This window comes from Metopolophium dirhodum, chromosome 4, assembly GCF_019925205.1.
Source record: "Metopolophium dirhodum isolate CAU chromosome 4, ASM1992520v1, whole genome shotgun sequence".
Lineage (NCBI taxonomy): Eukaryota > Metazoa > Arthropoda > Insecta > Hemiptera > Aphididae > Metopolophium > Metopolophium dirhodum.
The window spans coordinates 18,849,580-18,870,882 of record NC_083563.1 but is presented as its reverse complement, the minus strand read 5'-3'; the positions used below and the strand labels follow the sequence as shown (position 1 = coordinate 18,870,882).

General features: G+C 29.1%; 1 protein-coding gene across 1 annotated transcript; it reads left to right on the top strand.

The window, feature by feature from the left end:
• Window positions 1-11,111: 11,111 nt before the first annotated feature.
• Window positions 11,112-12,917, top strand: LOC132943211 (uncharacterized). The gene is made up of 4 exons (XM_061012089.1): window positions 11,112-11,155; window positions 11,220-11,300; window positions 11,366-11,451; window positions 12,379-12,917. The coding sequence occupies exons 2-4, from the start codon at window positions 11,242-11,244 to the stop codon at window positions 12,711-12,713; spliced, it is 480 nt and encodes a 159-aa protein (XP_060868072.1). The 5' UTR covers window positions 11,112-11,155; window positions 11,220-11,241; the 3' UTR covers window positions 12,714-12,917.
• Window positions 12,918-21,303: the final 8,386 nt, after the last annotated feature.

The following is a 21,303-nucleotide window of genomic DNA, read 5'->3' as shown; positions in this document are numbered from 1 at the left end:
ATTACCTGTCGTTGCAAAACTATAAATTAATAAAATGATTGACCTTAAACGGTATCGTTGTTTGTCGTATTTAATCATTTATTTAAATGTACCATTTTATTTATTTTCCAATTTACCATCCCACAGTTATTATAGTAACTTATTATTATAGGATCTTCAGACGTTTAACGATTGTAAGTAATGAGATAATTGAGCGAAGATAATTGAACGAACAATTATAACTATTATTCGATAAAGAATACTAAGGTGATTATATTTTATATGTATGTACTATGCAGTTACTAGATTGTTAACGAATAACGTGTACAATATATATTTGCCACTTTTATATTATTTTATAGTAATTTGTATATTGGTTATATTATTATGATACCTATATAGTGTAATAAATATTATTTTCATTTAATTAGGTAAACGTAATGGTAAAGTTGGTCGAAAACTGTCTATTACTGTGTATATAGGTATAAAGCTTTACATTTTAGGCATTTAATTCTACAATATTAATAAGTATGATAATTATCAGTAGGTACAATACTCGTCCAACAGTTCAATTGGTACAGACTAAAGGTATAGCCGTATATTACATAAAACTGACAAAGTAGACAATAAAATATAATCTGGACGTTGGCAAAATATTATTTACAAATTTGAAATTACAATTTGTGTATGTCTTCTACTCTTTTAATGTATTATTACATTTTTATTATTTAAAAAGCGGGTAAGTGGAAGTCGCTCTGCTGTACAGTAGGTTACAAGTGGGTCACTGTATAATGGCTTGTATTAAATTTGAATTCAATGATATCATATTATTGTATACGAAAAACGATTCTGAGCGGAGACGGTTCGTCGGTTTGGATATTTTATATTGTTATTATATTTTATTATAGCCTGTATGTTAGTATAATATTATAAATTACAACAAAATAACTAAAATCGTTATTTTTATTTTCATTCGTTTCTATGGTGATAAACAAATCGTTAGAAATTAAAATCCCATTTTTAGTGGTTTTTTGTAATTTGGCTGTAGTTTTTCCCGTGGCATAAAATAACTATTGAGAAAAACGAAAAAGGACCTCTCTAAAGTACTATATTGATCCAATTTACTAAAAGATAAGATACTATACATTGAAATTGAAGTACTCCTTCTGGTAAACATTTTGTATACAGGATAAAAAAAAAATAAAAAATAAACAGCATTGTAAAATCACTAGCTTCCTCGCTCCGCTCAGAATCTAAAATGTCCGGTGTATATTTATTATTTAGTTTTTGGTATAAATATACATTACAATATTGGCCTATATATATTTTTATTATATATTTATGATTGCATATTAAATGTACGTTGCACCTAATATTATAAATAACAATACAGTCCAATTGACAACATAATTGAATTGCGTCGTAATAATAGTCTTGTCATATAACTGTTTTTTTTCAATATATTTTTAATGTTTTACGTATTTAAATTTTTTGTTGTATGAAAAATACAAGGTCATCAGCCTTGGTTGTATTGTGATGGAATTTTTTTTTTTATAATATTTTATATTTTTTAGATTTTGATCGAATCGAGAAAAATATTTACAATATTATAATATGTTGTTTTTGAATTTGTTATTTGAATAAAATTTTTGTTGTGAACACTGGGTCATCGGGGGCTAGAAAAGTTTTTTGTAAATACTTTAAATACAAGAAATCTAGTCTCATCTATCCGGAATCTGGATAGTGAAGGTACTTTATACATTTTCTAAATGTTTCTCAAAACATAATGAAAAATGACTATCGAAAATAGTAATAAATTGTATTAATGGTAACTTAATGTCTTAATATTGTCTATTTAGTATTTAATGTGTATAAAGTACAAAGTAATAAATCCACATTGATTTTTCTACAAAAAAATATTATGTTTATTTTATTAAAATATAATTTTGTTGAAATATCTATTCAAATATAATATTGTCTTTCGAATCCTATGGTTCTTTACTTTCAAATTCATTTTAATACCGAACCACTGACTCATCCATTTCCTCAGCTGACCCACTTGCAATGTTTCTTGCTACTATTTCAAACGATATAAATTAAATGTAGTAGGTACATAAATGCATTTTAGAAATTCAAAATTCAAAATGTTAATAGGGTCTTAATGTTTGAGATTTTATTAAACATTTTAAGTATGTGAAAACAATTTAAAGGTAATAATTATTTATTTTTCTCGACTGTATGTTATATCATTGAGGTACCTAATAATATTATGATACTATAATATTATTAACACGTGTTTAGAATTTACACTAGATACGTTTATTTATATTGATGTAAATGATAAATGTATATGATTATTGTTTATTAATAGTATTATGTATTATGTATAAGTTGACACGGCCCTAGAGGTACTTGAGGCCGCGTCAAAGTGTATAACCGATCAATTATATTTTAACCAATCAATAAAATATGTGTAAATTACTTGAAATTATTACGTAACAGTCTTGAATAAGGTGTACAAATACAGTGTTTATCTAGGTACATGGCCTGATTTAATTTATATTGTAATTTATTTTGAACAATCATCATAGCCATTCTATACGGCCGAATAGATTCATTTATAAATTAATACTTTGTAATTTGTCAATAAGTATATGTATAACGCATAAAATGTGCTATCCACATTCAAAACAAGTTCGGTGTTTGTACAAATCACTCATCTCATTAATAGCTAAATGGTAACTACAGACTACAGAAATACTTTTGAATTGCTACCGACTACTATAATAATATATTAATATTATATCTACGCGATTGCCTCTTTTCAAATACCTAGTCTTACAGCCGTCTAAGTGTCTAACAGCATCAGGGTCATTAGAAATTATGCGCCCCGCGGCATTTTTAAAATTCCGTCCCTCCTGTCACTTGGGGCATTGAACCTTTCACCCCCCCTTAAATTCACCACTTACGTTACATCATAATAATATCATAGTTTAATGAAAACAATTATTATTTTTGAATTTATAAAATTCAAATTACGCCGCACTTCGTTACAATCTTTCGGTTACCTCTATAATTAATTATTTTCATATTAATCTCATTGACATTGAGACTGTTCGAATACAAACGTTTCTTTAAAATAATATTTATCATAAATTCCAATAATTGTGTACGATACATCTAACCTCAGAATAATACGCATTAGGCATATACTTACATGTTTGTGGAATACTGTGGATAGATATAATTATATTATGATATTAATATTACCTAAACATCGTATATTTATCAAAACTAGGCATTGACCTTGAAGAAAAATGTTCTCGTAGTTCACATAATATAAGTTCTACACTTCTACAGGTTAGGATAATTGTGCAGCGTATATTGTTTTTGTATTTTATCTTACATTTTTCATTAATTCGCATAATTAATATGATATACATAATATACTATACAGGATAAACGTAATTAAAAACTATCATAAAAATTAGAATCAAAATAGATTGTTAGGTTTTATTAGATGTGGTATTTTAATTACGGGTTCTTTAAATATGAATAAAACGTTTTTTTTTATAATGGATGTGTATAAATATCGTGATAAATGATGAAATTATCCATCGAGAAATAATAAGGAATATTATTATGTTAAGAAAGAACGGTTATTTTATTTTTATTATAATATGTGTATTCTATTATACAAAATTTTTTTTTTTTACCTCTCTGTAGCCAATGCGTAACGAACCTCTCTCAATCAAACATGTAGTCTTAGACTGCCCGCTATATGTCAACGAAAGAAACATCCTCAACCAACCATCAACGATAGAGGAAGCTCTAGGAGAACACAACACGTACTTGATCCATACCTTCTTCAAATCCATCGGCATTGACACAAAAATTTAATGTAAAGATAGAACTACACTGCTAAAAATATAATGTAAATATACAATATCATTGTAAAATCCATATATACCACAATTGTAACGTAAAATTAATTTAGAATTTAGTTATTTATTTGTATATTCACTAATTAACGATAATGTAACCACAACCACAGGCTAATGACCTAGCTGTTGAAGCCTTTAATACCAATAAAAAAAAAAATTTTTTTTAGATAGAGTTTATCGGAGATAAAAGGTCACAAATCCGCTTTTACAGGAACACAGTTATTACTTATTAGTGTTTATGATGTAGTCGGCGGAGTCGGGTCAAATCCTATCACTGTTTTCAATGCAGCTAGATATACTTAAAGAAACGATTTTAACCATTTTAAAGATTTCAATTTAGGTTGAGGTTATTAATTTATCATTTCAGTTATCTTAATGTTGGTATTATTTTTCGGAGTTTAATTATCAAATACGAAGTTTTACATCATTTTCTAGTATTTGACAATTTACACAGTATTAAAATACTTTATTTAATAATAATTAACGTTAAAACGAAACAAAATAATATTTTGTATTTTTAAGTAACATTTTGTCTGTAAAATGCTTTTGCTCCTTCATGCACGGATTTAAGATTCAAATATAAACGGAGAGTATCATTAGACACGCAGGGAGGTATTAGAAATTATGTGTTAGGGGAGATCTGAAGTTATGTACAGTTTGTATTTTATTAATTTTTTTTTTTTGGCATTAACGCAATCTTTGAGACTGTATGTCTAAAGCAGCTCACGAGTAAGATGAAAATATATTATACCTATAAAATGGCACGGATATTTTTTAACCCTTAATTTGTTTTTAAAATGCATTAATTTGTTTGAATTCAAAAGTTAAAATAATTTAATTAAAATTATGTTATGTTATAATATTTGAATTATAAAAAAAAATAAATGTCTGTTGCATGTATACATTTTTTTGTGTATCGTTTTTGACAATTTGGTAATTATGTATCCTGTCACATCAGTGTTTTTCTTGCGCTAAACTATAACTTTTCTGTCATCACGTAATAACTAATAGTAGTACTGACTATTAATTTAGAATAATTTGTAAATAATTTTGATAATCTATCATAATATAATGGATAATCTTTAATTTTTAATATTTTTAACCATATCGTTATTGTAGGTATTCCTGTTTATTAATCAACTGTTACACCAGGGGTGGATTGCCCCAGTGGGCCGCTGCCCTTGGTTGGGGTTTGGGCCGATGCCTTGTAAGTGGTACGATTATATTGTATAAGACATAGGTACATAAACATAGTAATGCGACATATACATAATAGGATTAAATATTTATATAAGACAGAGGTGTCATCAAATTTCAATATTTAAATGGTTCCAGTTTCTATAACGAATAAATCATAAATGAATCTCTTTAACTTGCCATTATATTATTTGGGGGGCAAAACAATATTTTGGCGGCCAAGCTCCCTCTAGCCCCCAATTAATTACGCCTATGCTCAGGGTAAGGCCGCTGTTGTATACCTGGGATAATGTGACAGACCCTATTCAGTCCGGCCCTGTGTTAAACGCTTAATATTGGAAATATAAAATTCCATAAAAAGCAAATGTATAGACAAGTGTATTACAAGATTGAATATTGTAAAGAGTAATATGCACACTTTTATACAATTGATATTAAAAAAAATGTTTAATTGATTTAATGATTTGTTTTGTAGAAGTTTCAACAAGGTATATTGATTTTTATTCTGTCATGTAATCAACTCATAATTCAATTACTTACCTGCTTTATTGGTAAAGATTTTTTAATCTATTAATTTCAGCGATATACATTATTAATCATTACAAAGATATTATGTGTAGTAATTAGGTAGTGTTAAAATTCCTAGAGGTCAGAAATTTATAAAATTGTTTTGTGCATTGCTTTTCAATTTGTCCAATAATTAACATAATATAAAAATTGTTAACTAACAAACGATTGCATTTTAATTATGACTGAAAATATGTGCAGTGAAGTTGATACTTAATGTAATGCTAAATACGGTAATTGTAGGTAACTACCTAGTACCTACATTAAATCAACTTGGAACAACTTCTTTTGTGAATTTTGTTATTGTTTTGTAAAATACTAATGTTTCAATAAATAATAAATTAGTATAAAAACGATAAAACTCAATATATTTTAGGATAAATATTGATAACTTAAAGTAAAAATAAAACTTAAAGTTGATTCACTAATTATTCGTATGCTACTTTAAGAACAGCCTATGATATTAAAGCGCCAATATTAGTTTGTAACTGGTAGGTAACTTGAAAGGAACAAATATGTGTTCGGTCCTTGACATAATATCTTCTACGATTTTCACTGTACAATATTGCGTGGAGGTATATACTTAATAGTAATATAAATACGATTGCGTTGGTAATGCATCTTTGATTACCGAAGTCGTATACACAGCTTATTGATTCCAAATTTAATATTACAACACGTCACTTTCCTCCATTGAGCTGAGCGATGGGAGACAAGTATTCAATACACAGTGTGTCAATGTGTATGTTTTTTTAATTTTGAAGTGAAACATCTAATGCAGCAGGTGAGACCGGCTGTTGACGTCGCCACGCACTCGAATCTGCGAAAAGTTACACTAGTGTTGTACAAAATGATAAAATTTTCAATTTTCATAGCTAAGGATTGAAAATTTAAGACAAGGATTCTTATAAATAGTTCATACCTATACTGTAACCAACAAATTCAAAATATAATATATAAACACATTTATGTTTAATATATATTTAAAGTTCAAATTTGGACGAAATAAAATATTAAAAACAAGAATTGTGATTTTAGTTATTTTTTTGTAATTTAAAAATAACTGCAAAAATGTAGCTAACCGATGCCGCAAACTTTATTGCTTTAATCGTAAAATTCACCCAGACAATTTAAAACAAGTAAAATATGTATGGAAATGGCCAGCAACAAGTATCGGCAGGACTTAAGTTAGAAAATTAACATTTTCGGATTGTTTTTCTTCAAAGCGTTTATCGCCAGTTATACAAATGGTCAAACTCATTTTGGAAGATCGCTTGACGTTCCTTCCCATAACTCATAAGTAACATAAACTGAATTTGAAAAACTATTTTCCATCTCTATCCTAGTTAAAACTAATATTTTCGGAATAATGTGATGTTATTATTATAATGTAATGTTATTACGTATATAAAAAATAATTTTTGACCTACATAGACCTCTGATAAACGTGCCGACGCAAATTAAGTAGGTTGATAATATTGTTAATTTTAACGTTGTCGGATAAGCTTTTTTAAACTTATTTGCTTTAATGTTTCATTGGTACAAGATAGATATTATATATATTATAACTATAATAGTAACGTATTTTTCTTCATTTGGTATGTTATCAGGTTTATTTAAATATTTTAGTACGTATTATGATACGTTATTATGACGTCCATGAAAATATTTTTGTAATAATTGCTCAACAAGTATTACGTAATTATCACTGAATTTTTTTTGAGGAACAAGATGTAAAAAGTTGATAAAAATATAATGAATTAAACTAATAAACAATACATAGTTAGGTATTTTATTATTATTTTATCTATGAGAACTTTTTGTTGATGGTTTAAAATAAAACAATTAAGTTTGTTTTGATTAATGATTTATTATTCATACCTAATTTAACTTATAAAGGGATTATTTGTTTTCATTTATTGTATAGCAACTTATAAACAAATAATGCAAAAAAGTTGAACGTGGTGTTGGCCATTGTCCATTGGGCACTTGTGTTACTTTGATCACCTTGGCCCAGAATAGTGTTGCATTAATATTATAAACTGGAAAGTAATGGTAAATCAACGATTCCTTATATTATATCTTTAATATATTTACGGTTGTAGTTTTAAATAAAAACCAACAATAATAAATAATATCTAAGGTAGCAACTATTTAATATCATATGAAATTAACTCGCAAATCTTAAGATTTTATAATTTATTTACTAAACAAAATTATTAATGTATTTCTATTTTACAACATAATAGAAACAATTGGAAATACCATAATTATTATCAACAATTATTGTAACTGATACTTGGAGATTATTTACACAAAACTGAAATATCTGTGGAGGTTTTAAATTCTTAGAGAAATAAATCGTCTGGCTGGGCCATAGTAATGAATGTGTTAAATTGGAATTCAATGATATAAAGTCATAGTATTCGAAAAACGATTCTGAGCGTATATATTCAGCCTTTATTATTAACTACAAAGTATATTTTATGATATTATAGCTGTTAAAGTAATTTATTTTACCATTAGTATTACAATAAATTGAATAAATGTTTTCCAAAAAATTACATTTAGCATGATATAAAATTTAATAATATACTTTAAAAGTTTCATGTACCCACGAATAATATTTTTAACTTTCAACAAATCGTTATTCTCCAAATTTAAACTTAAAATATTTATTGAAAAAAACTGTGTTTATATAATTTTTAGATATTATGCTTGGTTACTGTATGAAATACTTATAAGAAACCTTGTCTTAAATTTAAAAACTTTGCTAAAAAAGTTCAACATTTTATTTATATTGACAAACTTTGTTTTGAAACTTTATCATGCATGGCATATAAACATTTGGTGAAAATTTAAAGTATCTAAGGTTTAACGGTTATTGGTTTTTTAGTTACACCAAACTGTTTTGCGTTAGAAACCACAATTTTCCTTAATTTTGTTTTTGGTTTTTCTAGATGTTTTTGGAAATATATTAGCAATTATTTACTTTTTATACCCCAAAGTACTAACTAGATTCACTTTTCCACCAGAAAAGATGCTGTTTAAGAAAATCAAAGCATTTTTACTGTTCTGAAAGGTGACGACAGACAAAAAAAAAACACACACATCATTGTAAAATTAATACATCAACCATTCCGCTCGGAATCTAAAACACATATCATTGTAAAATCAATACATTCATCACTACTTAGAATTTAAAATATGAATACTAATGTTGTTGTTGATATAAACATTTTGTTGGACGGCGTTTTATATATGCAATTCCAATACAATTCATGCGTGAAAGCAAAAATATGTCATAATAATAATATGTGGGTAAGTATATTATTTCTTGTTGTATAATGTCTTGTCAGAAATTAATACCTATGATTAATATCATGTATATAAGTACCATTTATTAAGGTTGTGCAGTTTGTTGCGTTATTTTCTAATCACGAATTTACACGTTTAGTGTGCACCGTGTAGAGTGTTGTTTGTAAATATTAAGAAACGACGAACCTCGAACCACGAAAACGCTACGTAAAATGTACAGCTACGTTTATAATAATACCATTGATTATAAATACTATATAGTATAGTATTTATAATCAACGGTAATACCTATCTCTTGAGTAACATAATTAAATATTTAGACCACTTGCAAATAGTTAAAACTGTACATAATCATACAATCAAATGTATTTGGAAATTCTTTATTATAGGCTAGATTTTATGACAGACGTATTATATTTAACCAGAATATAAAGTTATGTTTAAAAATTATACTATGCACGAATAAATCACTTGTGGATAATATTATGTAGGTACTTAAATTTCAATGTGAAATATCATGAAATATAAATACCGGAGTGTTGCACAATAGATCAATGTCCATTATTGTCCAATGAATGATTATCATTGTCATATTCGACAAGTAATACAACGGTAGTAGTACTGTTATGGGGCCATTGGATATTTTTTAATCGAATCGCCAATAATTATAGAACCAAAATAATAAACTACTCTTTATAGAGTCTACCAAACACTTAGGTAACACGTCTTTTGGTCAATCCAGATCTAACATAGAATACACTATATGCATACATAGTTTATGCATAATATTTTTGAATTCCCTTAGTTATTTTGATTATTAGTCGATAGTCGAAAGGCCTCAACAACTACTATCTAGTCGTCCGTATTAAGGGGGCTCTAGCGTGTCATGTTTTAAGGAGTAATATTTAGGCAATTCATATGACATAAGCATTTGGGCTATGTCTGTGTGTGAGTAGTAAATTAACATTAATGTTTCAGAGAATCGCTGTAATGCCATGTAGGGCAACCGCCGCCAGATGTGACTTTCGTCTCACATGTCTATAATTCGTGAAAATATTCTTGTTTGCATAACTAGGTATAAAAACTACTAAAAGCGGTAGTAAATCAAACATATTTCCTGAAGTTCGATTGTAATTTTGTAAAAACGGTTGAATTTATAAGCTTCTAGACTAAGCTCTTTAGGAATCACTTTTTTCATTTAAAATCAGTTGTGCCTAAAATAAATACAAATGTAAAGCAATTATTTCATGGGATTTTCGAAAATAATTTCTTAAATTTATACTTCTTACTTAACTCTTTATACTTTAAGGTCTTTTAAAATTGAAAATTGAAAATTGACTTCCTAAAAAGCCTAGATATTTTGTCAAAGTGTTCATACGTCATGTATAAAAAAATAACATGGGACATTCCGAAGTATATGTGTTATTTACCACCACTTATTGGTCTAAAACGTATGCAAAATACGTGTGATGCGATGATCCTCCTTAAAGCGAAAAAGGTTACAGGCAGGCGACAAATGTGTATTGCAAAACTAATTATTTTATTTTAGCGTTGTGTCCAATATTAGGTAGGACGTAAGTACAGTATTGAATTTTGGCAACACTGCAGTCCACACAAATATTACATGTATCTATATAATATGATTTGTTGTTTAATAAAATATTAAATAAACATGTGGATGTATCATGTACAGTGTTTTAAGTTAATTATCGTTCACAATTGTAACAACGATAATTATACTATAATATACCTAGATATAGTTGAAGGTATAGTCGAAAATGATTAGTTGAAAGCTACCTATATATAAATGTATGAATGTGATACATAATAATTATTAGAATAATACTATGAAAATTAATATTAACCACATGGCATTAAAGTATAGAGTATTTCAGTATCAACTATCAATATATTTCTATTAGTAATTTATGGTTATTTGCTCATGAAATGTTGGATACAATAGTAATGCAGCATTGTATAAACATATTTTTGTTCAAATAAAGACAATATTCGCCAAAATGTAATGTAATTATGTAGAACTGTTCATAGATATTTAATTTTGAATATGAATAGAGAATTTCAAACATTTGTAGGAATAATTATTCATAAACACTATAACGCTATACAGCCATATATATTTGGATTTAATAGTAAATATATATTTTTGTGAAACTACTGACGTTAGTAAACTTATTCCTTTATTCTTTTATTTAGGTTTGTTGAAATTATTTACAAAATGTTCGCGGTATACTTATGCTTAGTTAGTGTTATTTTACCCCTATTTGTGTCCTCGAGGTAAGTAAAAATATTATTATTTATTGTTTTCGTAATATTAAAGTATGAATTATTTGAATTTTTAGAATTTCTCTAATATATTTTGGAGGAAAAACATATTTGAATGGTCAGCACATAGTCGAAGCACCTGATAATGAAAATATAAAAGATGGTATTTATTTATTTTAATCATAGGTACTTGAATAACTGAGTATAGCCGTACCTAAAAGTACCGGTTTTATTTACTAAAAAATAAAATGTGTGTATAATGTATTTAATATAAAAGTATTATAGAATGATACATCTTAAGTATGTATAATCGTTGAGTATATATCTATGTCAAAATTACTGTTTGATAAAATTAATAAAATTAATTAATATTAATATATAAATATGTAATTACATACATTTCAATTAAATAATTTATACAATAAGTATAAAATCTAAACAACCACAATACTAAAATGCCTATCTACTTGTTTTTTAAAAATTTAACAGGTATTTGGTCTATTTGTTAACCATACTTTTTGTTATTTCTACGATTCTACATAATACGTATTATGCAGTAGTATAGTAGTACTACTTAGTGTGTTTTAATTTTTCTTAAAATATAATGAAATATTTTATTAATCATTTGTATGTACAATTTGTCGGTAGGTATATTTACTAAAAACATAGATTAAATACCATTTAGAAGGATCTATATAAAAATATTTACTAATTATTTTATTGCAATTTGATCAAAATTTAGGTATTACAAATGCGTTTATGCGACCGTATAAAAGAAATCTTAATGATTTCTATATAATGAAAAACTTTAAATTTGTATGTTATATTATGTTTATTTGAGTTATGACTAATGTATATAATAATATAGTAGGATCTTTAGTCACAAAGATTCAATAAATTCAATTAATTATACATTCGTTTTGGTAAGTAGTTATAGATAGTAGAAAAATCCGTAACGTGTATAACAATGTATCAATATCATTATTCTCTGTGAAATATTATATGCTTAAGTTTTTAGTTTTGAAATCTATCGATTTACCAACCAACTGAAAATTAACATATTATTTATTTTTATTTCTAATATTTATAGAAATTGTGAATGGTCATACCAAAGGAATGAAATTAGTCATTGTGAAAACATTGACGCTTCAAGAAAGAATAACTCTTGGAGAGCGATTAAAGGAATCAAATGACAAATTAACCAAACTGGAGGAGAAAAAAATGAAAAGATTAGAGGATCGTGAAAATGATTTGGAGAAATTGTTCAAAGGAGAAGAAGAGCAACGACCTAAAGACTTAACAAATGAAACTAATGTCCCACAGGAAACTATAAGTCGTAAGAAATTTATTAATAAAGAAATGCCGGAACAGAACAATATAACAGAGGTCGATGGTGTGGAAGATGACTCACGAACGATGCAGTAAGATGTAACAGAATGATGAAAGTAGCCAACAATGTCAACATGATAGTTATTAGTAAAATATATAATAATAATTATCAATAAATGAAGACCTGTATCTAATATTAAGTTGTAACTTTCAATCTTTCATATGTAAACTTTACCAGAAAGTAGAATACCAGCTGTTATTGTCATTTTTATTATAAATGATAACTATTATTATTGGAAATCGTGACAGTTAAGCAATAAGCTTTACTCTTCAGTTTTTTTTTTATTAATATTTCACAATGATAAACTATTTCTATACACATGGACATTTTGATAAGTATGTTTAAAGTGCGTAAAAATATAAAATAATTGTTTTCATCTAACTACAATTGTAGTGTATTCTCATCAGGAACGTCGATCGTTGGCCAGCCCGGCGGCGGCTAGACTTGTTGTCAGTCGAGCTCTCGGGGACGATGATAACGACCGCGAAATACTCCCTCCCCGGGTCCCCCTAATAATCATGAGGGGGGGGGGGAGTGGCCTGGTCGTTGATTATCATTTATCACCTTCGTGGACTCGATCCTCTTTTCCACCATGGCAAGCTGGAGGAGGGGGGGGGGGGTTCGCCCACGTTCCCAGGGCTTATGCGGTTTGGCTTAGCCGTATCCGGCCAAAGGATGCAGTGGCAGCGCGACAGTTGAATCTCTAGACTCTAGAGTCTAGAGCCTAGATAATAAGAGAGTGGCCAACTGGGTTGATAGATATCATGTTTCATCCAAAAAATTCCCGCGTATTTTTAAAATCTATAAAGCATAAAATAGTAAATAATATAATATACTAGTCAATTTATAAAATATAAAAGAAATATGCTTACTGCACACCAACAATTAAAATAGTACATTATTGTATAATGTGATATGCCATATGGTTATATTAACTTGGTAGGTAGGTATATCTTAACTTATATAATACATAACCGTAGACTGTAATACAAAATATGAATACGGATAATATATATTATAAATTTATAATTATGCAACAAAACCATGTAAATAATAAATAAGTTAATTTTAATAGTTACATATTATTAAAATTAAAATGTCATGTAAAAACAAATAGCAATTAATGTATTCAACATTGGTAAAATATAAACAAATTTTGATAAAAATGGCGTCCATTATCAATAATAACAGCCAGCCAATAGAAAACGTTTATCGAGTTTAGCCACTCTCTTATATATATAAAGGCTCTGTAGTTGAATCTATTGATTCGTAATATTATCATCTGAATCGGTACACACCGATATCGGTAAGACGGTAAACAATCTGAAATTATCCATATACAATAATTATTAATTGTAATTTGTCATGAACGAGATGATAAGCTGCACCTCAAAAGGTAGGCAACCATATGTGCATGCACGTCATTAAACAAATTCTAGAAGACAAGGGGAACACGTGTGATCTAGTTCTACCACAGAATATATGAAATCAGAATGGACACTTCTGCCGCCTGAAAAAACAGTCCGCCATATTGAATGCAAGCACCAGATTGACCACAAACTCAATATTAATGTTTTTTCAATTTTATGTTGCTTACGGTGACACTGTTGTAACGATGTTTACAATATACTTTCCAATCTCCTAACCAAACATTTTACATTTTACCGCCGTTGTTGTTGTTTGTATGTCGCGGTTTTTTGTACCTTATTATATGGTTTTGAAAATTTTTGACTGTAATTTTCAAGTTTACTGAATTGTTCACTTGCATTACTGTGTAACTTTTTTAATTTATTCACAATGGAGTTTATTGTTAATAAACGGGCCAAACAGTATTCAAAATGTTGTTTGATCAATTGTAAAAGCCATATTTTGAATAAGGAAACCATAAGTTTTTTACTTTCCCAAAAGAACCTGCCAGGTAAGAAAAATTTTTGGTATCTTTGTTTATTTGTTCCCGTTTTGAATAGCCTAATAGTTCATTAATACTTACTTTTCTTTCATAAGAAAAGAAGAATATTAAATAATCTGTTAAATATAAATACAAATATCTTGAAATTTGAATCATACATTCTAAAACAGATCAGTATTTTGATGCATTGATCAGCTTTTTAGAACAAAACCCATAATGGAACCGTTAAATTTATGATATTGCTGAGTTAAAAGTGTTTCTATTCGGGCTGTCTTACAACATAATAACTAGAGACCGGATTCTCGTGCAATTGCAACTTTTTTTCCTTTGCTTTAAAACATATAAAAACAAATTATAAATCCGAATCATGAGAAGTAGATTAATTTAAACGTAGTTTTATTTTGCACGAAATTGTACGTTTTGCACTTTTTATTCTAAATTGCACGATTTTAATAACAGTATTCATAATTACAATAAATAAAAATAAAACTTATAGCTGAACTATTGTATAGTAAGAGGTAAATTTAAGATTTTTTTTTTGGGCAACACTGACGTATGCATTCAATATGGCGGACCTTCTTATCAGATTCCCATAAGAATTATGTAATTTTTTGAGATGTGACCATTCTGATTTCATATATTCTGTGGTTCTACATTCTAGATGATCTGTTAATACCATCGTGACTTGCGATAATTCTAGCGTAATAATTTCTATAATATAGAAAAGTCACCCACCACCAGATTGGAGGAGTTAGTATTAATTTGGTTCGACGTGCTAGTGGTTTCGTGAAGATTACATTTCGTTACTTTGTTGGTTTCTCGTATGTGCAGTGTCTTGTGTGATACCTTTATTTATACGGTTTTCATCAGTGGCGGTTTTGGGGGTGAGGCAAGTGAGGCGCCGCCTAACCTAAAATTTTAAGTAAAAAATACTATTAAAGTTTTTTTTGGCCCACCGATAGCATATACATATTTTGATATTAATTTTTAACGTTTTTATGATTTTATTTGGGAAAAAAATCTTCTTTGCCAAGTTTAACAATATAAATTATTATTTATTATATTGTAAATGGTAAATCATTATATTATTTAGTGTTTATTACCAAAAATAGTGATAAACCGATAAGAAATGTATGAAATAATTATTACGTAAACAAACGCTGTTTCAACCGGCGGCAATGTTCCGATGACGTCAGTAAGCACCGTTTAACTCCGCCTCAGAGTATGTACTATTGTGTACATGAATTACACACACAAGCGTATATACGCGAATGCACGCGACTATTAAATAACTAGAGTTGCGCATGCGCAATGATCATTGTGAGGCTCGACTAATATCGCCTTATGTACTAAAAATAGACTCGGTATACAGGAATATATAGTCAGCCGGCATTTCAACGTAAAAACACATTATCAGTAATGATGTTATTGTTACAATCGAGACTCGGGACAGTTTTCCGTTGTAATATCTATTGATAGTAATTTTATATTTATCATTAGTGATTTCTGTCTTGACGTCTTGTACGAATGGTCGCTTGTGTCTTACACTTTTTCGGTGATTCCGGTTCGTCTTAACGTCTACGTTAAAATATATGTGCGAGTGCTGCAGTTTTTTGTAATAAACATTATTAAATTAATTACTGTTGGAGTTATGACGTATCCAGTGACAGACGTGGTAGTTATGTTGTTGGAGACGCCGTTTCGACGATGGAATTCTGATAGTAAAAATGATTTAGTAAAAGTGGGTAAGCCTATTCCGATTTTGTCAGCTTTGGCTCCTGACAAGAAACTAAGTAAGGTATTCTGTAGGTCATTTAATCCAAATTTTTATCAACAACACTTGGTTATGCGGGAGTCATTATATACAAAAATTGTTTTGTTGGCCATGTTTGTTGTTGGGTAAAGTGAAGACTGTGTGGATTTTTTTTATGTTTTTAAATTAGATTTATTGTGAATTCTAATTTTGTATGGGGGGGGGGGGGGTGATACATAGGTTGCCTCACCAAAAAAATACTACCAGAACCGCCACTGGTTTTCATATTAAACTATATTGTTCACACTGGTGCAGCAGTGGTTCTTCAGACTTCAAGTACCAATATAGAGCGGTATCTGTAAATCAAACGTGTTTTATTTACTTTCTGAACATGGGGACATTGACATTACCAGACATTTAGGAATCAAGAATCTAGTGTTTGGTAGTTTGTGTACAATAAACATGACCATGTACCCTGTATCCTGCCAACCATGTAACTTGTACACCAACCATGTACCCTGTTATTGGTTTTTTTTTTTTAAATATCGATTGGGTGACAAAGAAAAATAATTATAATAATCACTTATTTTATCCAATCTAATTTCTATTGGCAATTATGAATTACGACAGCGAACATTGATAATGTAAATATACGAGTAATATTATTATTTTTGCCTTAAAATTCTTATATACATAATATTTTACTTGTTGTGGTATCGTATACAAATTGTATAAGTGCATTAACTTATAGTAGTAATAATAGTTTTAAATAAAAACATAAAATATTACAAAAAAACTGTAGCCACACATTTTTGTAGGCCCAAAAATATTCGTATAGGTCCTATGCACAGTGCGGTCCTAGGGCGCACAATCATAGCGTCACGTGAAGCCATAACAAAAAATGGTATAGGTAAAGGAAAAGTGGGGAACCGAAGATTGTGATCGAGTTCGCAGTGACACTGAGTGTTCCTTTTATTTATTGGCCCATACTTGTCTCTTATTCACTTTTGTACAGGAACTTACATTGCCCATATGTCTTTAATGTGGATTTTATGTATATTAAATTATCATTCGTATAGCGCATACCGGAGAAAATAGTTAACCGAGAACTGAGGTGTAAGGATATCATGTCGTGATAGTAGTTAGTGGTCAATGCATATAAGTGATAGGAGGTTTATGCTATGGCCTATAGGAAGATGAATGATGATGTTAGACGTAGGTACTAAGTATACTATGTGCTTATAGATTACAGAATCTTGTTAATAATGAAGTGACCGACAAAACGCAATCTTAACAATGGTATTGAATTACTTGATCAAATAAATAATTTTAGTATAAGATTTGTTTGAGTCACAGCTCACAAATTAATTTAAACTTAAAGTATAATATCACTATTTAATTTTTTTGTAGTAAAATTTTTTTTTTTGCCCGCTCCACGATTGCATGGTTTATTTTGTATATTATTAGGTGTACGCCGTTTCTGTCTTATCGGTGCTTCGTTTCACGTTTTGCTATTTCCACTTCACGATGTGCACTTTCCGCACAGTGGCGGTCAAATGATTTTGTTATGGGGAGGCAAACTTTTTAACATATCTATGCATTATTTTATCATTAAAAATATAATTTATGGTTATGTCTAATATCAATTTATAAAATTATGGTAAATAGTAAATACAAACTTTATTTATAACTTAGGTATACAGACTCGCTGACATTTCCCCCCCCCCATTTTTTTTTAAAGTTAACTATTTTTTTTTTTATTCATTTAAGTAATTTACAATCTATACAACGTATGTACAATGAGGAAATAGGATATTTAATATAGTATAAGTAGCAGAATTTAACATTTTTTGAGCAGGCACTCAGTAGCACCACCCGACCAAGTACATTTTAGATATTGTGGTTTTTTTTTTTTTTTTTTTTAGTAGGTCAATGTCTTTTGAGTCTTCTAATTACATTGCCAGAAAGTGAGGTGGAAGAAAGTTTCTTTATTAATGGATTACTGTGAGAGTTTAAGTTGGAGTGAAATTTAGAGTAATGGGCTTTTGCTAATTGATTGAGTGTAGGAATTTTTAGGTCTTTGTGAAGATTATTGTTTGTGAAATACCAAGGAGAAGAAGTTATTAATCGTAGGCAGATAGATTGAAAAAGCTTGAAGCATGTTGGTGTTAGAGGGCTTTGCAGAGCCCCATAACTAGATACCATATGTCCAAGCTGGTCGAATTATTGATTTTTATATAGTAAGTTTATTGGAAAGGGAAAGTTTAGATTTTAAGAGTGGTCTGAGGATATGAAGTCTAGAGTTAAACAGTCTTAGGTTTAAATTTTATGTGTGGGCTCCAGGATAAGCGTTTGTCGAGAGTTAGCCCAAGTTTACTATTTAATGATAATATAAATACAAATATATGAAATACCAGTGATGAACTGGAAAATAGGTGATGGAAACGGGAAAAGGTGATGGAAATTGGAAAAGGTGATGAACTGGAAAAAAGGTGATGGAAACTGGAAAAAAGATGATTGAAAATTACAAAAAAGGTGATGAACTGGGAAAAGGTGATGGAAACTGGAAAAGGTGATGAACTGGAAAAAACGGTGATGGAAACTGGAAAAAGTGATGAACTGGAAAAAAAGGTGATTAAAAATTACAAAAAAGGTGATGAACTGGAAAAAGGGCGATGGAAACTGGAAAAGGTGATGAACTGGAAAAAAGGTGATTGAAAATTACAAAAAAGGGTGATGAACTGGAAAAAAGGTGATTGAAAATTACAAAAAAAGGTGATGAACTGGAAAAAAGGTGACTGAAAATTACAAAAAAAGGTGATGAACTGGAAAAAAGGTGATGGAAAACTGGAAAAAAAGGGTGATGGAAAAGGTGATGAACTGGAATAAGGGTGATGGAAAACTGGAAAAAAGGTGATGAACTGGAAAAAAGGGTGATGGAAAAGGTGATGAACTGGAATAAGGGTGATTGAAACTGGAAAAAAGGTGATGAACTGGAAAAAGGGTGATGGAAACTGGAAAAAAAGGTGATAAACTGGAAAATGAGTGATGGAAAAAAGGTGATGGAAACTGGAAAAAGGGTGATGGAAACTGGAAAAGGTGATGAACTGGAAAAAAGGTGATTGAAAATTACAAAAAAAGGTGATGAACTGGAAAAAAAAGGTGATGGAAACTGGAAAAAGGGTGATTAAAAATTACAAAAAAAGGTGATGAACTGGAAAAAGGGTGATGGAAACTGGAAAAAAAGATGATTGGAAATTACAAAAAAAGGTGATGAACTGGAAAAAAGGGTTATGGAAACCGTGATAAATCTGGAAAAAAGGTGATGGAATATACATACAGAATATATATACAGGCTTATAACCCGGGCTACCACGTCGAACCGCGGTGGTCCTAACCTTATCACCAGACCTCCTTATCACACACCAACCGGCTCGAGACCGTCGACCAGATCAAAAGACCACTGCAGCTTCCGACATCGGTTTAAAACTCTTCGTTTTTAACTATAAAACAATCATTAAATTTTAAATTTGATAAATTTTGTCAAAATTCGAACTTTTAATGCTTATAAAAAAAAATTGTGCCTATGTATTTTGAATATTTTTCAACTGATATTGTAACATTATATCAGGAGCCTTGAATTACATTTTCACGCTTTTTACCCAACAAATAAAATTTTATTGATATTTATAGAAAAAAAAAACTAAGAAAATTGTAAACTGACAATGTCCGTAACAGCTCAAAAAGAGTCAAATTATTTTCAAAATTTTATCATGTATAGGAAATGCTAATATAAACATTCAGTGTAATTTTCAAGTATCTACAGTCACATAATATATGTAAGTACATTTTTTACCTTTGACCCCCCCCCCCTCCCCCCCAAAGTACCAACTAGATTCACTTTACTACCAGAAAAGTTACTGTTGAAGAAAATACAAGCACTTTTACTGTCCTAAAAGGTGTTGACAGACACAAAAAAAATAAAAAAATAAAATAAAAAAAAACACACACATCATTGTAAAATCAATACATTCATCGCTTCGCTCACAATCTAAAAACTGTAGTAATATGAAATATTAATGTAATAAGATATCACTTATTTATATTGTTATGATAGGTATGGAACCTGTGCAAAATAGCTAAGCATGCACTTAACATATTTTAATGAATCAATTGTGAACTTATTAACATAATAATAAAACACAGGTAATTTACTAGCTTATGATTGGTTCATTGAGTTTTAGTAAAAATTGAATTTAGTCAGTGGGGACCTGCAGGTATGAAGTAAAATATAAATAAGATACCTACATAATATTTGTAATAGATTTTTGAATTTGTTTAATCAAGTACATTGTACAACGTACTTCAGTGGCGTGGCGAGGCTGTTTTTTTTTTGAGCCGTGGCTCCTTGGGGGTGGTGGTGGTGGTGCCCAGGCGTGGACTGGTTGGGATGCTGGGATGCTACAGCATCTCTTGCCCTAAAATATATTTGCCTAATATTATTTATTATATATTTAAAGTCTCTAGACACCTAATGAACAGCAGATCGTTACCAACTTACGATTAATAGTAATCTATAAAATATACAATAGTACAATTTTTGATTGAAAGTTTGTTGTAACTTGGTAATTTACGTTTTTAACGTACATTCAGTATTTTTTTAAAACAAAATATATTAATATTTTATAAATAATCTACATGTTTTAAATTTGCCTCAACAATTTTAGACTCTTAGCGGAGCAATGAATTTATTGATTTTACAATGATGTTTGTTTTGTTTAATTTTTTAATTTTTGTGTCTGTCATCACCTTTTAGGACAGTAAAAATGCTTAGATTTTCTTCATCAGTATCTTTTCTGATAGGATAGTGAATCTAGTTGGTAGTTTGGGGGGGGGGGGTCAAAGGTAAAAAATGTACTTACATATATTATGATATCATTAACCGTGCCAGAGACATAGTTTA

Coding starts and splice junctions, on each gene's coding strand:
- LOC132943211 (XM_061012089.1), top strand. CDS start 11,242: ATGTTCGCGGTATACTTATGCTTAGTTAGTGTTATTTTACCCCTATTT. Junction 11,301..11,365: donor CCCCTATTTGTGTCCTCGAG/GTAAGTAAAAAT, acceptor TTGAATTTTTAG/AATTTCTCTAATATATTTTG. Junction 11,452..12,378: donor TAATGAAAATATAAAAGATG/GTATTTATTTAT, acceptor TAATATTTATAG/AAATTGTGAATGGTCATACC.